At 45.5% G+C, this 24550-nt stretch overlaps 1 protein-coding gene across 1 annotated transcript in view; it reads right to left on the bottom strand.

Moving 5' to 3' along the window:
- LOC103181044 (ras-related protein Rab-31) overlaps positions 1-24550 on the bottom strand; it is a 41934-nt gene that overhangs the window by 8755 nt on the left and 8629 nt on the right. Inside the window, exons 3-6 of the mRNA XM_007897245.2 lie at positions 24383-24464; positions 11630-11701; positions 10048-10154; positions 7210-7319 (exon numbers count right to left, since the gene is read on the bottom strand). Of these exons, the coding sequence (XP_007895436.1) occupies positions 7210-7319; positions 10048-10154; positions 11630-11701; positions 24383-24464 (371 nt within the window). The remainder of the gene's footprint in view (positions 1-7209; positions 7320-10047; positions 10155-11629; positions 11702-24382; positions 24465-24550) is intronic.

Below are 24550 nucleotides of genomic sequence, written 5' to 3'. Positions count from 1 at the left end.
CACAGCAGTGTCCCCCGAACAGCCATGAAGTGAATGATTAATAATCACTGACCGGCATTTACACAGGTCCCTTCCTCTTTAAATAAGAGATCTTTGAACGTTTGAATGTTCACAGATCCTTTGCAAGCGCAACAAAGAAGGTCTGTTCATTCATCCCCTCTCACTGAATTTATGAGAGCTAGCACAACTATCAATTAAATGAAACTCCAGATGGTAATTGTGTGTATATGTGTTTGTGTGTGTGCCGTGCGAGTGTGTGCAATAGATTGCATTTGCCAGCTGGCTCTCTTCCAATATCTCTTTGCTTTTCTATGTACGGTACAAGTAAATCTTTTGACTGATCTCATGAGTCACTGATATGGCTCCGATTAGCATGAGCCGTCTCTCGAGACATGAACGCGTTTTCTTGTTAAAGCCCCTTAGATTGGCATTTCTCATTCGTTTCAACGCTGAGCCAAAGTGCAAAGACGGTTAAGAACCTACCCCAGCCAGAGAGAGAGAGAGAGAGAGGGACAAACCTCAGTGACTGATCAAAGTGTGGCAGAAGGTGAGCTGTCATCAATAGAGAGCCTGGCCCTCTTCCCTTAACCGGGACATTTGCTTCATTTCAAATTATTCTCAGTTTGTGAAGCGCACTGAGACATCCGTCTACGTGATGCTTAAATGTTATGAATCCCGCAGCTCTTGCACTCTTCAGTGCAGTCCAGAAAAAACCTTTACAGAAAAAAAAAACTCTTGAAAGAAAAATGCACTTTGCATTTCAGCCAGGGCCCAGAGGGCGGATGTTTTCCTGACATCACGTACGAGATTCATGTTTCCTCAGGCTAAAGTCAGACAAGCCTGATAAGGCCCTATAATCTCTCAATCCACCCATCTGCACAGTCACAAAGGCACAGTCTCATCCTGTCAGCTATACTGAGTAAGGGTACGACAATAATAACAACAAATAATAATAATATTTGCATTTCATATAGCTCCTGATCACATCTCAAAGTGCTCCACAGAATTTTCTTCAAAGTGTAGTGACTGTATACCATAGGTGAACGTGGCACACGGCAATGTCACCAAAAGAAACTCCCTTCTCTTTTTGTACAATATCACAGGATCTTTAACATCCAGCACTCGCTTTGCAAGTGAGAGACCTGAGTTCAATTCCAGGCAAGGCAAGTTTCCTTACTCCACACGCCTAATAATAATCCCTCCAAAAAAGCAAAACAATAATAATAAATTGGTCATTTTCAATCCATGACTGTTTGTGGGACATTGTTGTGTGCAATTCGCTGCCGCGTTCGCCCACAAATATACAGTCAATTCACTTTAAAGTATATTCTGTGAAGTGCTTTGGGACGTTTAGAAGACGTGAAAAGCGCTATATCAAATGCAAGGATTATTATTATTATTAATGCGGACTGGACCTCGGGTTGACATCTCAACCGAAGGACGGCACCTCTGACAATGCACTGCTCTCCCCAGCGCTGCATTGGAGCGTCAGCCTGGACTTTGAGTTAAGAGTCCACAATCAACCCTTTGATTGTCAACTTAGAAATTAAACAATACCAGACAACACAATGTCTTCAAAGGGCACAGTTACCCAGATAAGTAACGTTGCCACACCGACTGAACAAAAATTATAATAATCCTTACATTTGAAATAGCGCCTTTCAAGTTGGGAGGATATCTCAAAGCGTTTCGCAGGATTTATTGTAAAGTGTGGTCACTGTGTATTTTGTAGATGAACGCAGACAACAATACTGTTGCTTTCCAGCTTCACTACTTCTCTCCTGCCACTCCCTTTACGAACCCCTCCAATCCGGTTTCCTTGCTGCCCACAACAGCTTTCTAAAGTTGAATGTCAGCAAGCCTGAGGTTCTCCTGATTGGGTCGCGGCAACGCCTCCGCACCTCAGGCACTGGCAACATCAGCCTCCATGGATACACACTCCACCTCACCAAGTCAGTCAGCAACCTTGTTTGACCTTCAGCTGTCCTTTCTTCCCCACATCCGTGCCATGACCTGCTCTGCGTTTCCCCCACCTCCGCAACATTGCCCGACTCCGCCACTGCCTCAACCCTCAGGCCGCTGAAACCCTCATACATGCCTTCATTTATATCCAGGCTTGACTATGCCAATGCCCTGCTTGTCGGCCTTCCCAACTACTCCCTGCACAAGCTGCAGATCATCCAGAACTCTGCAGCCAGGTTCTTCTCCCGCACCAGGTCCGCACCCCATCACACCCACCCTCGCACGGCTCACTGGCTCCCCATCCCTCAGACGATCGAGTTAAAAATTCTCGTCCTCACCTTCAAAGCCCTCCACGACCTTGCCCCCTAATGGTTAGCACCTCTCCGACCTGCTAACCACTTATTAACCTGTCCGCTCCCTCGGCTCCGGCCTGCTCCATGTCCCCCACCCGGCCCACCATCGGTGGTTGGGCCTTCAGCCTCTCGTGCCCCCACCCCACATTCCCTTTGCCTCACTCCCTCCTTTGCCTCCTTAAAGGCACACCTCAAGACCATCCTCTTCGACAGTGCCTTCGGCTACCCTCCTCTCTGCCCTCCACCCTCCCTGATCCCAAACTCCCACAACCCACCCCCCCACCCGCTCGGGTCCTAATCCCTCACTGTTCAGCACCTTGGGACGTCCTCCCGACATGAAAGACACTTTACAAATGTTATTGTATTGTAATACTAAAAAATGCCTACCAGATAGCTAAGATAACTTTGTGACCAATCTAATGTTACAGCAACAAGATCCTGCTCCTTTTAACCTAAGTCTTCTCTACCCTGGAATCCCCAGAGGCATGAAATTCTGTGTGGCCAGAACAATTGTGCCTGAAAATATAACATTGTGCAAAATTATGAACTTAAGTCGTCAACCAGAGAGCCATTTCTCTCAATCTCCTCACCCCCACACACCCCCACTCCCCGCAGTCCTTGAAAAATGAAGATGGCTTCCAAATTGAGAACAAGCAGAGCAATCTTCCCCAACTTCCTTAAATTTGCTACAGAAAATGCTGCAGAGCCGAAGAATGGTTGGAATTTCAGTCCTGAAGTAAACTGAACCGCTGCTGCGTGGATTGACTGCAGTTATCAACTCGGGGCCCTTCCCAGTTGCTGCGTCTGGGTTTAGAATCCCAGTCCGGATTCCATCACGTCTGTGGTCAGAGGCAGAACTACACATGTGTGCTGAAGAGCAATCAATTCTAACCGCACAAAAAAATATCCTAAGACGTTGACAACATTCAAACTTGCGGAGGCGCGACCTCCTGTGTGTGCTATGAAACTCTTCCATAGCAAGTATTATTATTAACATGATTATTATTATTATTAACACATGATATTATAGAATGGTGGAACAGGCTCGAGGGGCTAAATGGCCTACTCCTGTTCCTATGTTTCTATATAAGTAGCTGACAAACATATTGGGCCTTCTTCTCAGCCGAAGATAGCAGTATGGGAATGACGATCACAAAGAACTCTAGTGGCTTCAAGTTACCGCCAGTAAAACTGTCTGAAATGTGGACAACAACAACAAATTACATTTGTATAGCGCCTTTCATGTCAGAAGGGACATCCCAAGTCACTCCCAGGAATAATAACAAAGCCTTTCACTTACGGTGTTCAACAATTCCCCAGATAAAATTGGTCATTTGCTTTGTGGCTGTTTGTGGGGCACCACCACCAACAAATTTACATTTTTATAACTCCTTTCGTGTTGTGAGGACATCCCGAGGCTCTGGATTTGTTGTGTGCAAATTGGCTGCCATGTTTGCTTACATAGTCACTTGTCACTACAATTTACAGTATATCCTGTCAAGCGGTTTGAGAAGTACTCCCAACATGAAAGACGCTAGATCAAATGCGAGGTTTGCTATTATTTTTTAATTTGGATGCTGTCTTGTTGCACCTCTTAAAATTAACGCTAATTTTAAAGTTGTTGTGTTCAGCTTATTTAATATTTAACATTAAAAATGTTTAAAAAAAGTCTTCCTCCCGCCGTATCCCGAGATCCTACAAATCAAAGGCACGATGGTTGGCAAATTAGCTACCGCATTCACCTATTAAAATACACAGTCACTAGGAACATAGGAACCGAAGTAGGCCATTCAGCCCCTCAAGCCTGCTTTACCATTCTATAAGAGCATGCCTGCGCTTAACATTAAATCATGTGAAGTGTTTTACGGCATCTTGATGTGATAAGGGACGAAATCAAACACAAGGATTATTTAAGATGCTTCAGCATCTCTCTGCTCCCCATCCCCTTCCCGCTTACTGGTGTGTCCTCAATTCGTCTGGCAGATGCTCCAGAGAGCAATCTAAAGTGTCTGCTGCCTTGGCTGCCTTGGCTGCCTGCCTCGGTTTGGCTCACAGCTGTCTGGATGGAACACTGCACCATTTCTATGCTGATGCTTTGCACTGCTGCCCGTTCGTTCATAATTCCCCCCCTCTCTCTCTTTCTCTCCATCGCTCCCATCCTGAGTTCATCCATCTCGCCAATGCGCTACAAGCTCCCATTCTTCTAAAGGATTGTTTCTAAAGCGTCTCTCAAAGAATTCAAGATGACGCTTTTGGACACAGCGCAACAACAGTTACAAAGACTCCACCTGCCCTCAGAAACCTACCGCATCCGGACCGACCAAAGCAAACTTCCAACCAGGCTGCCTCCAGTGACAGACACTGAATCAGAGCTGTCGCCACAGAAACAACCTGTGGATTATCAGCATGTGGATAACTAGTATGCAGATAACAGGCATGTGGGTAATTGGTGTGCAGATAGCAGGCATGTGGTTAATTGGTGTGCAGATAACAAGCCTGTGGGTAAATTGGTGAGCAGATAACCATCAATCTACTTCATCACTTTACCACCTCCGTTTACCTAGCAGTAAGTAGGAACTTGGTTGTTAGTCAATAGGTGGATCACTTTTCCGAGGGTAATAATTCCTTCAAAAAAAATGATAAATTGGTCACTGTTTGTTTGTGTGCAATTGGCTGCCTCGTTTCACCCACAAAATATACAGTCAATTCACTTTACAGTATATTCTGTGAAGCACTTTTGAGACATGATGAGGCGCTATATCAAATGCAAAGAATATTAGATTATATACATCACAAAATGGCTAATTGACCTTTCCAAAAGTTGCCAATATGCAAGTTGGGAAAGGACAAGAATAATAAATAATAATAATCCTTGCATTTGATACAGCGCTTTTCACATCTTCTAGACGTCTAAAACACTTCAGAGAATATACTGTAATAATAATAATCTTTGCATTTGATATATTGCCTTATCAAGTCATTGAGATGTTTCAAAGCGCTTCACAGAATATATTGTAAAGTGGAGTGAAATACCATCTTAGACATGGCTGTTTTATTCTCTGCCTTTTTTTGACATGCAATGAATAATTTCTTGAGGCAGAATTAACACTGGTTCCACATCTACAGTCTTTGCAACCTTTGGCTGCAAGGCTTTTATCAGGACATTCAGAAAACTGCCCAGGAAAACACAAGACCGATCACGAGCTAGAAAGGTTTCAATTTCAAGCCAAACCATATGGGTCAATTTTCCTTTGAAGAGTGAGGTCAAAGTTGGTCTGATCTGGTGCGACGTATCGAACAGTTAAACATCTAACATAACAATTGTGAAAAACAGTGAAATATTTATTGTCTGTTTATTACGGACAATCCTAGAATAAGCACTCAAGGAAAAGACCATTATTCAGTATGTCAGCCTGGCTCAACTGGTAGCACTCTTGCCTCTGAGTCAGAAGGTTGTAGGTTCAAGACCTACATCATGAAGACTTGGAATTCATATAGTCTTAGATGAGACTCCAGTGCAGTGTGGGGGGTGTCAGAAGTGCTATACTTCGGATGAGATGTTAAATCTCCTGCATCGCTCGGCTCCCACCCCAACTCAAGTGTTTTCAGACATCCTCCTGATGTGGAAACGCTCTATATAAATACTGTAACTTGTATTATATCAGTGACTGATATCCATGTAGGGATCTCATGCTGAAGAAAGCAGACTGTAAAGTCCGACCCCTGCCAACAGGTGGCACTGTAGAACAGCCCTGTCAATGATTCAGGTCCCTGAAGTAAAATGCTGAGATATTACAAGTTATTTATACGACAACATTTCTATGATCCTGGAGTGGACCTTGGAATTCATGTATCTCGGCTGACACTCCAGCGCAGTGTTGGGGGTGTACTGCATTGTCAGACGTGCCATACTTCGGGTGAGATGTTAAACTGAGGTCCCATCTGCCTGTCTCCTGAATCAAATGTTAGGACTATTATTAATATTATATGTATCTGGTTCTTTACACCTGTTTTGTGTCTTTCTTGAGTTAGAATATAAGAACACAAGAATTTGCTAGGCGAAAGAAGACCAAGATCCATTTAGTTTGCCTTCCACCATCCTGGCAGTCGCTTGACATGTTGTGTCCCAAACTATATACCTTATCCCGAGATATTATTTTGATTGACTAAAATGGGTTAAAAAGAAACTTTCCCCCTTTGTTTCTCCATTACTGTAAACAGTGTTCCCAGGGCAGTCCCATTGCAAACGCACAAACCATGTGCCTGTGTTTGAACCTCCGAAGAGGGTCCTATTGCACACATATGGCTTTCCCAGTTCTCAACCCATCTGGTTTATTTTGCAGGTCAAGGGTTAATGATCGTATTTGCCCACGGGATTCTGCAGAAAGGAAGGATTGAATGCCCTAAATTCCTCACCAGTCGATTCACAGGATTCACTGCAAAGAACAGAGACTGTGTATTTAGTGCTTCGAGACGCAATCCTGCGTGAAGCAGGTTATATATAAACGCCAGCTGCTGTTCTTCTATTTTGTAGGCGACTTCACAGTAAATCCTGTGAGGTGCTTTGAGGGCTCCTCCCAATGTTAAAGTCGATCTCAGGTTAGCACAGAGCAGGGAAAAGATGAGGCAATCCCAGGCTCTCGATTTGGAGAAAATTGAAGAAAAACCAAAGATGAACATCAATCATTAGTGATTAAAATCTACGAACAAGTGGGAAACTCAGAGCTAAACCATCCCACGACTGGCTGCCGCGTTTCGCCGCCAAAATATTTGACAGTATATTCTGTGAAACGCTTTGAGACGTCTCGAAGACACGATAAGGCGCTATATCAAATGCAAGGATGATTATTATTATTATCGATCACATATTGCAGGCGAGATAGCAACAACTTACTGATCCCATCGAAGAGCTCTGCGACATTGATGGCATTTTTGGCGCTGGTTTCGACAAAGATGCCGTTGATTGTCTTCGCATATTCCAGGGCGTCTTTGACCGGAACCTCTCTGTAACAACAAACAGCAGCACCTCACTCAGGGTTCAGTCCATCAGCAACAGGTTGGCCACCAACCGAGGGAGCTAAAAAGGTCACGTTTACAAAACGCTCCCAGATACTGGAGGCTCAAAGTCAGTCAGGGCTCCTTTCTGTATCTGACCTTCCAATAACCATGAACGTTCAATAAACAGATGTCTTTCCTCTCTTTGTTACCTCTTCATCGCGTCTATGCTCCTATGCAATGGCGGTGGCCCGTACCTGATCTTCTCCAACCCCTCCCCCCAACACACACACCCTTTGCTGTGAAGGTGGAATCAATGAGGATGTTTAATAGTGGGGCGAGGCCAAGGAGGGATTTGAACACAGTTACTGCACGTCACAGTAAATCATGTGAAGCACTTTGAGGCATCCTCCTGACGCTAAAGAGCAGTAAACCCAAGGATTGGGAGGGCTTCACAGACCAACAAGGAAAAACTAAGAAACAGATTAGGAGGGAGAAAATGGATTATGAGGGCAAACTAGCTGGGAACATAAAGACAGACTGCAAGAGTTTTTACAAACATACAAAGAGGAAGACTAGCAAAAGTGAATGTGGGTCCATTACAGGCAGAGACAGGAGGAATTATAATGGGGGATAAGGATATGGCAGAGTCATTAAGCAAATACTTTGCTTCTGTCTTCACGTTAGAAGACATTGAAAACTTAACAAAAATAGAGGGGAACCAAGAAGTTAATGTTAGTGAGCAACTTAGGGAAATAACAACAGTAAAGAATTAGTACCAGGGAAACTGTTGGGATTGAAAAATGACAAATCCCCTGTACCTGATGGCCTGCATCCTGGAGTTTTAAAAGAGGAAGCTGCTGAGATAGTGAATACCTTGTTTTTGATCTTCCAAAATTCTCTGGATTCTGGAACAGTTCCCATTGATTGGAAGATCGCAAACGTAACACCACTATTTAAGAAGGGTGGGAGAGAGAAGATGGGGAGCTATAGACCAGTCAGTCTGACATCGGTGGTAGGGAAAATTCTAGAATCCTTAATTAGGGACGTCGTAGTGGGGTACTTAGAAGCCCATAACATGATTAGGCAGAGTCAACATGGCTTTACAAAAGGTCATACTTAACAAATCTTTTAGAGTTTTTTGAGGATGTAACTAGCAGGTTAGATAGGGGGGAACCAGTAGATGTAGAATATTTAGATTTTCAGAAGGCGTTTGACAAGGTGCCACATAAAAAGCGACTACACAAGATTAGGGCCCATGGAATTAAAGGCAATGTAATAGCATGGATCAAAGAGTGACTAACAGGAAGAAAACAGAGAGTAGAGATAAACGGATCCTTCTCAGATTGGCGGGATGTGACTTGTGGAGTGTCACAAGGATCAGTGCTTGGGCCTCAACTATTTATAATCTATATCAATGATCTAGACGAGGACATAGAACTTAAAAGTTTGTGGCGTCCTGTAGCTCAGTGGTTAGAGCGCTCGCCTTGCAAGCGAGACACCTAGGTTCAATTCCAGGCAGGGCGAAACCTTGGGCAAGATTCCTTACTCCACACGCTTAATAATAATCCCTCCAAAACAAAACAATAATAAATTGGTCATTTTCAATCCACGACTGTTTGTGGGACATTGCTGTGTGCAATTGGCTACCATGTTTCGCCCACAAATATATGGTCAATTCACTTTACAGTCTATTCTGTGAAGCGCTTTGATACGTCGAGAAGACATGAAAAGCGCTATATCAAATGCAAGGATTATTATTATTATAAATTATCTAAATTTGCAGATGATACTAAGCTAGGTGGGAGAGTAAGCTCTGAGGATGACACAAAAAGATTGCAAAGGGATATAGACAGGCAAGGGGAGTGGGCAAGAAGGTGGCAGATGGAATATAATGTGGGGAAGTGTGAAGTTATTCACCAAGGTAGTAAAAACAGAAAAACAGATTATTTTCTAGAAGGGGAGAGACTAGATAGTGTTAGTGTTCAGAGAGATTTAGGTGTCCTTGTATACCAGTCACAAAAAGTTAATGTGCAGATACAGCAAGCAACTAGGAAGGCTAATGGCATGTTGGTGTTTATTGCAAAAGGGTTAGAATACAAGAGTAGGGAAGCCTTGCTGCAAGTATATAAGGCCTTGGTGAGACCACACCTAGAATATTATGTGCAGTTTTGGTCTCCTTGTTTAAGAAAGGACATACTCGCCTTAGAGGGGTGCAGCATAGATTCACTAGGTTAGTTCCTGGGAAGAGGCGGTTGACCTATGAGGATAAGTTGAGTAAACTAGGCCTATATTCTTATAGAAATATATAAGATTCTTATGTGGCTTGACAGAGTAGACAGTGTGAGACTGTTTCCGCTGGTAGGAGAATCTATAACTAGGGGTCACAGTCTTAAGATTAAGTCGGCCTTTTCAAACAGAGTTGAGGAAACACTTCTCTCACTTCACTCAGAGGATAGTGAATTTATGGAATTCTCTACCCCAGAAGGCTGTGGCTGCTCAGTCCTTGAACATATTCAAGACTGAGGTTGATAGATTTCTAAGGGATAGAGGGATTAAGAGATATGGGGGTAAGGTGGGCAGATGGAGTTAGGTTAGAAGATCAGCATGATCTTATTGAATGGCGGGGCAGGCTTGAGGGGCTGAATGGCCTACTCCTGCTCCTAATTCCTATGTTTCTATGTAAAGGCGCTACACTAAACGCAAGGATTACTGTTAATAACTTCCAGCTACTGACCTCATGTCTGAGAGGTCGCACTTGTTCCCAGCGATTGCCACCACAATGTTCTCAGGCCCGTGTTCCTTCAGCTCCTTCACCCACTTCTTCAGAGTGTAGAAGGACTCCTGAGTCAAAAACACACGGTGAATAGGATCCCACCAAACACAAAGTTAAACACAGGCTGTTTCCTCACAGTCTGTCAACTTGATCAAAGTCATAATAATAAGAAAAATAGCCACATGGCCAAAAAATGTTTATTTTCATTTTGCGCTCTTCTGTTACTCTCTCCTCTCATTTGGGTCCCTGCACCTCTCTGGATGGAGACCCAAAGAGAGAAACACGGAGGGGGAACTGAACAAGTTTCTAGTAACCATAATATTTGGCCAAAGTAATACTGGGAGTTACTGACATCCTCATTATCATACGTACCATCCCTCAGATTAAGGCATTGAACTGATGTCTCGTGACATTCCAGGTGGATGTTTAAGATCCCACGGCACTACTCTGAATTGTAGTTTACAAATTGCAGGCAGAAAACTGACTCCATTTTTCAGTATATCCTGTGAAACACTTTGAAATATTTTGACGATGTGGTAAGGTGCCATTTGAAATACAAGGATTCATTTAAGAATCCTATGACTGGGAGATTTGCTCTGAAGACATTTAGTGTGAATTCTATGTATGTTTCTAGTAAACTTATAATAATAGTGAAGCCTTATTGTAAACAATAATGATCCACACATTTGGTATAGCATCTTTCACGTTGGGAGGAGGTCCCAAAGCGTTTCACAGGATATAATCTAAAGTGGAGTGACTGTTTTGTGGGTGAAGTGCGGCTACAGTTTTGCACACTGCAATGTCCCACAAACAGCCCTGACATGAGTAACCAATTTTATTTGGAGGATTATTAGCCAGGACATCAAGAGAAAATCACTTTCCGAATAGTGCCATGGGATCTTTCACATCCAAATGAATAGACACATGAGGTTTCATTTAGCGCTTATTTGAAGGGGAAGCAGGGTGATCGAAAGCAGTCGAGGAGGAGGGTCTTGAGATAGATCTTGAAGGAGGAAGGGAGGGGTTGAGGCGGAGGGACTGCAGGACGGAGTTCCAGAGGGTGGGAGCAGAGTGGCAGAAGGCCCGCCCGCCAATGGTGGGACAGGTGAGGTGGGGGACATGAAGCAGGCCGGAGCCCGCTGAGTAGAGGGAGCGGGCAGGATGGTAGTGGGTTAGGAGGTCGGAGAGGTAGTGGGGAGCGAGGCCATGGAGGGGTTTGAAGGTGAGGACCAGAATCTTGAACTGTATCCTCAGTGTGATGGGAAGCCAGTGGGATTGGGCAAGGAGGGGGGTAATAGGGTCAAAGAACCTGGTGTGGGAGAGGACACGGGCTGCAGAGTTCTGGATGATCTGCAGCCTTTGGAGGGAGGAGTTGGGGAGGCCGACAAGCAAGGACTTTGCAAAGTCAAACCTCGATGTTATGAATGCGTGTATGAGGGTTCATACACACATACCTTACATTTGATAGCATCAAACAATGCTATATCAAATGCAAGACTTATTATTATTGTTATTATCCATAAAAGCGTCCTGGCAAGCTTACCTCGTTGGTGATGTCATAAACTATCACAGCAGCAGCAGATCCTCGGTAATACATGGGAGCCAAGGAATGAAACTGCAGAGGGGGCGATAAAAGACAAAATAAAGAAAAATAGAGGAAAAGATACACCAAATAACTCAGAGCATGCATTTCATCCAGTTGCCCTCCGAGGTGACCTCGTGGTCAGCCTGTTGCACGTTCTGAACGCTGTTTATCGAAAGACATTTTGCACTTTTAAAATTCATTTTGTTGCCAGATTTTTCTTGTTTCCCTTTCACTTTATGAGGAGCTGACTTCGCATAAAGGAGGTTTGGGTGAAGAAAGCCCTTCGGCACATTCGGTCAGCCTTGAGAGAGGATGTCCCAGAAGGACCTCATAGAGTTATATAAGATTTTAAATGAGGTTGAATAAGTAAACTAGGAACAATACAATAGAATGCACTAAGACAGTGGAACATGAGGACAAAGATATAGAGTTGCAAAAGAGCAATTTCAGGACAGACACCGGGAAGTTTTTCTTTACCCAGAGGGTAATTAACAACTGAAACATGTTGCCAGAAATTTTGACTGAAGCCAAGTCACTGGACTCGTTTTACAAACAGCTTGATTGATGTGATTGTGGTAGGGTGGGGGTTCTTGGAGGGATGAGATCAGATGGGCCGAAGGACCTTCTTCATCCAATCAACACCAACAACAAGATTACATTTGTATAGCGTCTTTCACGTCAAGAGGACGTCCCAAGGCGCTGGACAGTGTACAGCATTTCAGACCCGAGCTGGGGTTGGGGGGGTGGGGGAAGGGAGGGGAGGGGAAGGGGGGTGGCTGATGGCATGGTCGAAGAGGAGGGTCTTGAGGCGGGACTTGAAGGAGGTGAAGGAAAACCCGAGGCGGAGTGACTGGGGGATGGAATTCCAGAGGTTGGGGGCAGAGTGGCTGAAGGCTCTCCGGCCAATGGTGGGCAGGTGGGTCGGGGGACGTGGAGCAGGTCAGAGCCAGCTGAGCGGAGGGATTGGGTGGGTTGGTAGGGGGTTAGGAGGTCGCAGAGGTAGGGTGGGGCGAGGCCATAGAGGGCTTTGTATGTGAGGACCAGGATCTTGAACTGGATCCTGTGAAGGATAGGGAGCCAATGGAGTCAGGAGAGTGGGGGAGATGAGGTCACGTAGTTTGGTGCAGGGGAGGACAAGGGCTGCGGAGTTCTGGATTATCTGCAGCCTGTGGAGGGAGGAGTTGGGAAGGCCGACAAGCAGGGCGTTTGCATAGTCGAGTCTGGAGGTGATGAAGGCATGAACAAGAGTTTTAGTGGCCTGAGGGGTGAGGTAGTGGCGGAGTCGGGTGATGTTATGGAGGTTGGGGAAGGCAGAGTGGGTCACGGCTTGGATGTGGGGAAGAAAAGACAGTTGAGGGTCGAACAAGACACCTAGGTTCCTGACTGGCTGGTGAGTTGTAGTGTGCAACCATGGAGGTTGATGCTGCCAGAGCCTGAGGTGCTGAGGCGCTGGCGTGAGCCAATCAGGAGGGCCTCAGTCTTGTTCACATTCAACTGTAGGAAATTTGCCCTCATCCAGGACTTGATGTCCGACAGGCAGTCTGTCAGGACAGCAGTGGTCCTGGAGTTGAGGGTGGAGGCAGAAAGATAGAGTTGGGTGTCATCCGCATACATATGGAAGTTGACCCCATGTCTGCGGATGATGTCACCAAGGGGGAGCGTGTAGATATTAAAGAGGAGAGAGCCAAGGACAGAATCCTGGGGGACACCAGATGTGACAGTGCGGGGGCTGGAGGAGAAACCATTAGAGGCAACGAAGTGGAGACGGTGAGAGAGATAGGAATCGAACCAGGCAAGAGCAGATCCGTGAAGATTGAGTAAAGCGGAGAGGCGGAGTACAAGGATGGGGTGGTCGACAGTCTCGAAGGCGGCAGAGAGGTCGAGGAGGACAAGGAGGCAGAGGGAGCCCTGATCACAGATGTTCAGAGGATCATAAGTGACTTTGACCAGGGCTGTTTCCGTGCTGTGGGCAGTGTGGAAGCCAGATTGGAGGGGTTCAAAGAGGGAATGGCGAGAGAGAAAAGAGTGGAGCTGGGACATGACGACTCGAACCTTGGAGAGGAATGGGAGGTTAGAGATGGGGTGGTAGCTGGAGAGGAGGGATGGATCCAGAGAAGGTTGATTCAGGATGGGGGTGATGACGGCTGTTTTTAGGGGGTGGGAACTGAACCGGTGGACAAGGAGAGTTTGATGACATCGGACAGGAGAGGGGCCAGAAGGTGGAGCTGGGAGATGAAGAGGAAGGTGGGGATGGGATCGAGGGAGCAGGTGGTGGGTTTGAGTTTGCGGACAGTCGTGGTGAGGGAGGAGGGAGAGATAGGGTCGAAGGAATATAGTGGGGGATGGGTGGGGGGTGGTGGGTCATGAGGGAGAGGTGATGTCCCAAGGCGTCTCAGCGCCTTGGGACGTCCTCCTGACGTGAAAGGCACTCTATAAATGGAATCTTGTTGTTGTTGTTGATGTGGGGGTGGCTGAGATGGCTGAACGTATCCCCTCGATTTTAGATCAATCTTGTGATCTCATTCTCCCAGATCACCCACCCTCCTGCTTTTCCATTGCAGCATTGTACTGCTTCTTAAAATGCTGCTCAGTGACCCAGCTTAACCACCCTTCCTGGTAACCCCTGTTCCAGTCGTTAGTTACTCTGTGTGTAAGAGTAACGCTCTTGTTCTGCTGCCTCAGCATTTTCAAAAAGTGCCTGAAACCTACAGTGAAGTACCAGCCCAGATGCAGTTTCCACCATCATTAATCATGCGTCAGCCTGGCCGTCGAGTAGGGGCTTACGTAGCAGAACCTGGTCATGTCCTCAACCCACACCCACAGGAGCTTACTTTCCAGTAAAGAAAGCCTGCACAGACACTAACAGTACTGGCTCCTCTGCTCTAGGTATGATGGGGGAGGTCAGTACACTGGAGAAGTGCTGGCCAAACACCAGGAGATGCTTTCTTCTCTTTCTGAATAGTGTCAGGGGATCCTTAACATCCATCCACACATAATAGTAATAATAATAATAATAATAATCCTTGCATTTGATACAGCGTTTTTTCACATCTTCTAGACGTCTCAAAACGCTTCACAGAATCGACTATAAAGTGAACTGACTATATCTGTGGGCAAAATGTAGAAGCCAATTGTACACAGCAGTGTCCCATAATAGTGGATTGAAGTGACCAATTCTATTATTCTCAGGAGGCAAGGGATGAATTCTCACGCTTTATTACATCGAGGCTTGACTATGCAAACTCCTTGCTTGTTGGCCTCTCCAACTCCTCTCTCCATAGGCTACAGATCATCCACTCTGCAGCCCGTGTCCTCTCCCGCACAGGCTCTGTGATCCTATCACCCCCATCCTCGCCCGACTCCACTGACTTCCCATCACACAGAGGATACAGTTCAAGATCCTGGTCCTCACCTTCAACGCCCTCCATGGTCTTGCTCCCCCTACCTCTGTGACCACCTAAAACCTTACCATCCTGGTTGCTCTCTTCGCTCAACGGGCTCCGGCCTGCTTCACGTTCCCAGCCTCGCTCGCCTCACTATTGGCGGGCAGGTTTTCTGTCACTCTGACCCCACCCTCTGGAACTCCATCCTGCACTCCCTCCACTTCGCCCCCTCCCTTGCCTCCTTCAAGACCCATCTCTTCGACCATGCTTTCGATCTCCCTGCTTCCCCACCTGTCCTCCATCCTCCCCAATCCCAACCCCCAGCTCAGGTCTGAAATCTGTCGGCCCATCCATCCAATTGGGACCTCCTCCCGACATGAAAGGCGCTTTATAAATGTAATTTTGTTGTTTTTTTATTGGCTTCTTTTGAAGGATTATTATCAGGCGTGTGGAGTAAGGAAACTTGCCCTGCCGGGAATCAAACCCAGGTCTCTTGCATGCGAGGCGAGTGCTCTAACCACTTGCATCCAAAGAAGACCCTTCGGCCCATCCATCCAATTGCATCCTTCTAGAACACCCAACTGATCGATTTGTCCCCCCAACACAGCATCAAACTGGTTGCCACACGAGACCTTGCATCTACCTCTTATCCCAAGGACAGCACATCTACTAATGTTCAGCGAATTCCCCCCAGTGCTGCACTGGGATTTCCAGCCATGTGCTCATAAACCCGATGTGTGATTTAAACCCATGACTTTGTGGCACAGAGGTGAGAGCTCACTATCACAACTAGGCCAGTGTGACACCTAACTAACTATCGTTATTCCCCAAATAAATGACCAGGTCAATAATAATAACCTTGCATTTGATATAGCACCTTATCACATCTTTGAGACATCTCAAAGCGTTTCACAGGATATACTGTAAAGTGAAATAACTATGTGTTTTGTGAGTGAAACGCAGACAGCCAATTGCACCAAGCAGTGTCCCACAAACAGTGGTGGATTGAGTTACCAAATTATTATTATTTATGGATTCATTTATTTATTAGAAGGGATTATTCCCCCCAGAAACCGTTCCTCCAATCCACTAACAACCAGGTTCCTACTTACTGCTAGGTAAACAGAGGCTTGTGGAGTAAAGAAACTTGCCCAAAGTTTCGCCCTGGGAATCAAACCCAGGTCTCTCGCTTCCGAGGCGAGCGCCCTAATAACTAAGATACAGGACTCCATAATGCGGTAGTCTCAGGGCTATGGGATGTGGTGCAATGTTGATTCCAGGGCTTTGCAGAGAGATTGACAGGGAATGTTCAGTAGCTCAGTACTGGGAGAAACTGTACTGACAATTTTAAGATCAAAATTCCATCCACGTCTATTTTAGCCTGTAAGGCCATTTCCAAACTCTCAAATCCATCTTTAATTTTCGCCCACAAAATATACAGTGAATTCGCTTTACAGTATATTCTGTGAAGTGCTTTGACACGTCTCAATTACGTGATAAGGCACTATATGAAATGCAAGGATTATTATTATTAGATTATAATTAATATTAATTTGGAAGCTGGTTTCTTTTTAAGAAAAGCGGGGGGGGAAAAAAACAACTCGTAAAGTAAGAGTGAATTCAAGAACTTTGTTCAATTCAGCATGATCTTAAATTTTAGTGAGAAACGTGCCAAACAGGCTTCGGATTGGGTGGGATTTTGTGCTGTAAGGTTGCCAAATGCTTGACAGAATCCTTGGCCTGACAGGCTCCACAATCGAAATGCTGTCACTTTTACTGGAAGTGGATTACACGCTGTTAAGGAACAGAGCCTCGCTTCTCAATAGCATTGGAAGTGGAAAGCACGGCCTGTTCTTGGTTTAAGTGCAGATGGTGGAAATTCTTCAATGTTATTCATCAAATATTTTCATTCCTTTCATCCTGTGTGCTGGGCCTGTAAATCCATACATTTTTTACGGGCAGCAAGGATCAAACGGGACAAGAATTTACTGACGAGAAAAGTCCGACTTTCAAAAACATTTTAACCTTTATGGGTGTGGAGATGTGTGTCAAAGAGAGAGCGATATGTTGGGGGGGGGGGTTGGGGTTGAGGGGCAAAATGCTGTGTGTTATGTGACCACTATCACTAGTTATTTTTTATCACAAGGGCAGAAAATTAGAGTTAAATAAAATCTATCTTTAACACAGGCCTGAGACTGAACATCCATCCTCCACATCCCCCGCCTTCCTCCACCCCCTCCTTTTATCCCTTCAGGCAGAAGAATGATTTTGCTCAGAATCACTGAACATAGGAAAAGGATGAGGCCATTCAGCCATCAAGCCTGTTCCACCAGTTTATTGGATTACGGCACTTTTTAATCCTATTTTCTCCAGTTCCCATTCATACCTTCACTTTCCAAGTATCTATATCAATCTCCCTCTTCAATATCCCAATGGATTCTGCCTTTATGGCCTTTGAGGTTATTGTGTTCCACGTTGTCATGGGCTTCTGTCCCTCACATCTCTGCTTCAGCAGAATGGTTTTGCCCTGACTCTATTCAAATCAGCCAGCCTCAGTCAGTAGCTCGCTCATCCCTGAGACAGAGGGTTGTGGTTTCAAGCCGCACGTCAGGACTTTGAGCTCATATAGTTTTGGCTGACACTCCAATGTAGTGCTGGGGGAAGCGCTGTATTGTCTGAGGTGCCTTCCTTCAGATAAGACATGAAACTGAGGTTCCATCTGCTTGTTTTAGATGGACATGAAAGATCCCATTGCACTGTTCAAAAACAAAAGGGAATTTCTCCCGAGGTCCTGGCCAAGTGCAGTAGCTGTGTATTTCTGCCCCCAATCCTCCTCCCCCCATTCTCTGATTCTTCAGAATACGTTTCCTCTTTCCCCCTCCCAGTATGTATCTGGCAACATTAAACATTCTCCAATGCTGAAGTCATACAGTGTACCAGGAAGTCTGTGGTTACACAGGCTCCATCACCATGAGGTGACTCACTTTCCTGTTGTGAAACCCAGAGGCAGTTTTGCTTACTTACCCAAGTCATCAACAAGGTGACCAGGGTTATTTTATCCTGACCGGCCTTTGCTACTTTTTTCCCCAGCGTCTTCCGGTGGATGGATGGAATCCTGGATCATTAACAATAATAATAACCTTGAGTGTGATATAAAAGAGGGGAGGAGAAATCTCTGCTTATCCAGAGTATATTTCAGGTCTTATCTTGTTCAGTTGGTAGCACCTCTGCGTCAAAAGATTGTGGGTACAAGCCCAGTGACAAGCCTAGTCTAGGCTGAGACTCCAATACAGTGCTGGAGGGGGGGGAGTGCTGCATTGTCACAGGTGCCGTCCTTCAGATGAGACATTAAAACCGTGGTTCCCATCTGCCTCTTCAGGTGGACAGTAAAGATTCTGTAGGACTGACTATTTGAAAAGAGATGGCCTGGTTCTCTGGCCATCAAACCCCCTGATAAAAATGTTGATTCACTTCATTGTTGTTTATGGGACATTGCTATGTGCGAATTGGCTGCCATGTACTCCGAAAAAATATACAGTCATTGCACTTTGCAGTAAATCCTGTGAAGCACTTTGAGATGTCCTCCCAATGTGAAAGGTGCCATACTGAATATAAGGATTATTCATAGAAATCAAGTTTAGCAATAGCTGACATCTCAGGAGAACATCTGGGGTGGGGGAGGGGGGTGGAGAGTGTGGGAAGATGGAGAAGAATTTTTATTTTTACTTCCTTTTTTTCCCCTGGCGACCTCGGTACCTTGCCTTAAGACCCTCCTTTTCGATCCTGCTTTCGATCTCCGTGCTTCCCCCTCTACCCTCCACGCCCCCTCCCTGACCCTCAGCTCAGGTCCGTAACTCTGTCTGTCCAGTGCCTTTGGACGTCCTCCTGACGTGAAAGGCATTATACAAATGTAATTTTGTTGTTGTTGTTGCCTAGGTTCTTCATATGAAAACCTACACAATGAGCGAAATAAGGCTGATTGGCATGTTATTTGACATTGGGGTGGTAGTGGTGAGGGTAGTGGTGGCATGAGAATCAAAGCCAGTGGTGCTTGGAGTCTGTAGGACCATACCCCAGCGGAGGGAAGAAAAACAGAAATTTCTCATCGTCTTAACCTTGAGACCGTTATCCTAAAAGTGTGAGACAGTGCGGAATTTTAGAAAATTCTTAAATTCCGCTTGTCCTTATAATAATAATAATAAACTTTGAGACATTTCAAAGCGCTTCAAAGAATATACTGTAAAGTGAATTAACTGTATAGTGTGAGGACTCCAGTGTCCTCAAGTGAAAAGAAAAAGTTATTTTAACTGCTGAATGAAATTTCAGAATTTTCAAAAATTAAAAATCTTGCTCGATCACACAAAGAATAGTAACGTGGACCAGATACCAGAAATCAACGGTCTTAAGGCTAAGAAAATGAGAAAGCTGGGCTTCGGGAGGAGAGGAGAAAGGGAAGAAAGTCAGAATTAGTAGGGAACGTAGAAACATAGATTCAGATGCACCATGCCCCCATTCTCCTTCATCACTACTAATAACAGCCTCTACCAAACGTGAATTCAGAGAGGCCCATGTCAAACCCAAGCAGCTGCTGCCTGGAGCTAGGATCCTCTTGTCTTCATTTCACCCTTTGCCAATTTCACAACTCACCGCAACTGTGCAAAGGATTATTTCAAGCGCAGTATAGAGGAAGTAGTGTGGGTGTTGTTTAATGTTCTGCCATTAGTTCTACGCACAGGCTGTTCAGCCATGTCAGTGTCTGCCCCAGCACTCAGGTGCTGCAGTTGGTGGGGCGGGGGGTGGGGGGGGGGTCGAGGTGGGTGGTGGGGAATGGGGCTGTGGCAACACCTGGTTTGTTTTTCATCTCTACACCTGAATCCTCAGCCCAGTATTCAGCAGGTTGAGTCTCTGTTCCTGTGTATGTGAGCCCCCAGCCAAGCCTCAGCTTGGCTCAGTTGATGGCACTCTTGCCTCTGAGTCAGATATTTGTGGGTTCAAGCCCCACGTCAGGACTTGGAACTCTTATTGTCCAGACTGACACTCCAGTGTTTTGTTGGGGGTGGGGAGGTGGCAACGTTGGAGGTGCTGTCCTTCAGATGAGACGTTAAACTGAAGTCCCTTCTGTTCTTTTTCTGTGGACAGATAAAATTGTCCACTCACTTCACAGCTGGTTTGTGGGACATTGTTGTTTTCAAACTGGCTGCCGTGTTTGCCTACAAATTACATAGTGAATCCCGTGAAGCGCTTTGAGATATGAAAAGCCATGTATCAAATTGCAAGGATTACATTTTTCGAAAAATCCCTTTTTTTTGTAAAACTGATTTGTGAGTTGTCAGGAACATCGCTCATTGCTTCCTTCAACATGCCTGGTTTTCTTTCTCTTGCTCGCTGTCCCAGCTGAAATCAACTAACTCTGACCTTAACTCAGCACAGATCAGGATCCAAACCTGCAATCTTCATACCTATGGCCGAGCAGTCTCTTGGCACAACAGTTCTGCAGATAAAACGGTCATTCGCTCCATGACTGTTTCTGGGATCTGCACACAAAATGGCTGCTGCATTTGTCTATGTCTCAAAACTCCGCGCAGGGAATTGCTAGCAACAACAACGATATTCATTTATATAGTATCTCAGAGTACTTAACACTGGCAGAACTCAGCACCAAGCTAGGGAGAAAATGTCTCCAGGTGCGATCTGAATACAGGCAAAGAGGCGGCAAGGCGGTGGAACTGAGACAGAGAGTGCCATAGTTTCGGGGCACAGTGGGTTTTCACGACCACCGATGGTGGAGTGGAGGGACATGCAGAAGACAAGAGTCGGCTGAATGAAGGAGACAGCTAAACAAGAAAACACAGGAGGGAAACTTGCTGTTTCCTGGAAGATCAGTTGATAAAGCATTTAACTGAATGATGCAACGCTATGCCTGTGCTGTCTGCGTATTACAGTAAAAATGTGTAAGCTGCAATGTAATCCTGTCACCAGGCACCCCACGTAGAGAGGAGACAGCATCAACCAGTCTCCTCTTTATATACATCACATAACAGGGCGCTGACTGCCACACACGTCACGTCACTTGTGTTTTCTTTTAAAAACCTTAATTTTTGAATGATATGTTTCCTCTCCCTTCCCTTCCACAACACAGCCCTAAAGCTGGGCAGACCAGATCATTACAAGGTCAATCTCTATTCTGTGCCAAGTCATCCGGTCTCAACTGCTACAATCAGCCTCTATACTTCCTGCTTCTCCAACCCCACTCCTCCACCACAGTAAATTCAGGCTTGCTGACTGTCCCCATTCTCTCCAAATCACCATTTATGGTCAAGCTTTCAGCTCCTATGTCCCTAACCTCTAGAACTCTCTCCCTCTACCCCTCCATCTCGCATTCTCTCTTTCTGTCTTAAATCCCTCCTCAAAATGTAACTCCTCGAACATGCCTGTTGTCCCTCCCCCCATTCCCCCTCTGCCGCCTCCACATCCAACATTATCCTTGTAAGAATATAGGAACATAACAATTTGCTAAGGGAATTACATCAAGACCTGACTATGCCATCCAGTTCACCTTCCACCATCCTGCCAGTCGCTTGCACATGTTATGACCCAAACTATATACTGTATCCCCAGATATTATTTCCTAGCATAAATCTATCCAATTTGTTCTTGAAATAATCAACACTTTCTGCCCTAGGGAGCCTGTTCCATATGTTTACTACTCGCTCACTGAAGTAGTGTTTGGGAGATTTGTTCTGAATTTACCCCTCTTCAATCGCAGGCCATGTCCGTTGGTTTTACTGTTCTGGACAAGATAAACAGCTAGGTACCAGAGAATGCTAGTGGAACGATTCCCTGTACACCAACTTGAAGCACTGAAATAGCACTTTCACATAGGCTAAAATCTCAAAGTGCTTTGACAGAAAAATGACAATACTGAGCTCCAAGAAGGTTTTTTTTTGGAGATTTGATCAAAGGCAAGACTATATTGTTGAGGAGTTTGAAGGGAAAAAGAGGGAGTAAGGGAAAGGGCTTTTGTGTGAGAGGGCCAGGAATTGAGAGGTGCTGTGACTGAGGTCTTGGTGGCCAATGTTGGTAAGGGAATGGGAACGGATTTGGACGAGCAGATAGTATGAACAGGAATACAGTGAAAGGCACTTGTAGGGTACTCTGGGATGTAATCCCACATGAAGGACAGTATATAAATGCAAGTTGTTGTTGTTGGTAGGAGACAAAGCCACCAGGCTCCCCTTCAATAGCTGTCTAGTGATGACCCTTGCTGGAACATACCCATATGTAGACATTGTGCAAGGCTTGGCTGTAATATTCTCACCACTGTCCCCATCGGCAAGTCAAAAAGCTTGCTGTCAGTCACTATTTGCACTCTGACACACAAAGAATAGCAACTTGGACGAGTTACCAGAACCAATTTATAACCTGAGTTCAGTGTATTCAGAAATTGCATTGAAATGCTGGGATCGTCATCCCTTTTAAAGCCCTTTAAGTACATTTCAACTTGATAAGGCACTATAAATTGCTGTGTGCAAATTGGCTGCCGCGTTTGCCTGCAAACTCATAGTCACTGCACTCAACCGAAGAAGTAGTGAGTTCAAGCCCCACGTCAGGGCTTTGAACTCTCACAGTACATGTTGACAGTCCAATGCAATGCATGAAAAAATAAGAGGGGGGGGGAATACGGGAGGGGAATAAGAAAGGTGTAGCTCAGTGGTTAGAGCACACGCCTTGCAAACGAGAGACCTGGGCTTGATTCTCGGCAGAGCGAAACGTTGGACAAGTTTCCTTAATCCACATGCCTCTGTTTACCTAGCAGTAAATAGGATGTGCTAGGTATGCATGTGGCACAATTTAAGTCGAAATGAAAGAAAGTTCATCATTCTCATTTTTTAGGGTCATGCGGAAACCCATCACTATGCTTAATAGTATCCAAACCAAACTGAGAATTCCATGCATCCCACCTACACATGGAAATTCCAGAGACAGATTGCTAGAATGGAATGTGCACTCTCTCCTGGAGGAATGCATCCTGCTTACCTTAATCCAGAAAGTATTAGGCACAGGTTGGCAAGAGCCCAGGCTTGGGGACCCCAGAGTTGGGGTACTGCTGGAGTCTAACCATTTAAACCCGCATAGCTTACCATCGATAGCACTTTTTGGCAAGCTTTCCTGCTGTTTGCCCAGCTAGGACCACCCTACGTGTTAAGGCTTTCGCTTGCGGGATTAACAGGAGCTGTGCAGAAGGCTTACCTGCCCCTCCAAGTCCTGCTGATGAGCCATTAGCGCTGTCATCAGCAGTGCCCTGGAGTGCTGCAGACTCGCCCGGCTCAGGAACTGGATTACCAAGACCATCACGGAGGGTTGGCTCGATTCTGATATTCTGTTGCCAGACACATCACCTTGGAGCCAGTTCAGCTCCAACGAGACCCCGCTTACCTCCCCCACCCTCACCCCCAGCGGGATATTCAAAGATCATTCTCATGAACACTTTTCAACAAGACTGTAAAAAAAAAAGGAAAATAACCTAGAAAGCAACAAGAAGAAGGCACCAGAACCTCAGAACCTCTCTTTGCTCTGTCCTCAATAAATGGGCTGCTATGTTCAACGCCTGGATTTGAAAATTAACCCTTTCTCAGCCACAGTGGATGGAACCCCCGAATTCTCATAGGAACCTGGTACCAGATTTCTGAGATGAGACACTTAACATGGTTTTGATGTGTGGAAACAGGAAAGCTTGGCCTAGGGAAAGCTTCAGAGGCAGAATCAATAGGGATCAACCGAGAATGGGGTAGTGGAGGTATTAACGGTTTAAGATGAAAGGACAGGTCATTGGGATTAAAACCTCTTCCTGTTTCTGTTCTCCTATGTTTTTCAGCACATTGAGTAAGCTTTTCAGAGCTGAGACAAGTATTTCTGCAACATGTTCGATGATGACAATATTCGCTGCAGTCTATGGTTTTAGAAGAAAGGACTGGAGTATAGCAGTGATCATCCACTGATGGTGCAGAGAAGGAAGAGTGGTGCACGTAATAGCCCACAGTCAGAGAAGTGGAGAAAACAGAATTCAGGGTGGAATGTAGAGCTGGCGGCAACACAGGAAGGATGAGACGAGACAGTGGAGGGATTTGAAGAACTAGAGCAAGGATCTTGAATTTGGTCCTTCAACATATTGGGGGCCAGTGGAGCTTAACAAGGATGAGTGAAGGGTTGTGGGCAATAGAGCTCAAGTTCCAGAGGCTCTAGATCAGTTAAAGATTCTAGGGATCAAAGTTATGGTGTGTTGGGTTTGTTATTGTGAACCATGTCACAAATGCTGCCCTGTACATACCCGCTCCTGGCCCGCTGTGTCCCAGATGAGAAACTTATGCAGCTCGTTTCCACAGCTCACGGTCTTGGTCATGAACGATGCCCTGAAAGGGAGACCATATCAGAGGAGAGATCAGATTCACAAGGTCACAAAAGAGGTTCATTTATCTCATCCTTCCAGAATGCCTAC

Source organism: Callorhinchus milii, unplaced genomic scaffold (assembly GCF_018977255.1).
Source record: "Callorhinchus milii isolate IMCB2004 unplaced genomic scaffold, IMCB_Cmil_1.0 Scaffold2, whole genome shotgun sequence".
Taxonomy (NCBI): Eukaryota; Metazoa; Chordata; class Chondrichthyes; order Chimaeriformes; family Callorhinchidae; genus Callorhinchus; species Callorhinchus milii.
This window is presented reverse-complemented; position numbering and strand designations above follow the sequence as displayed.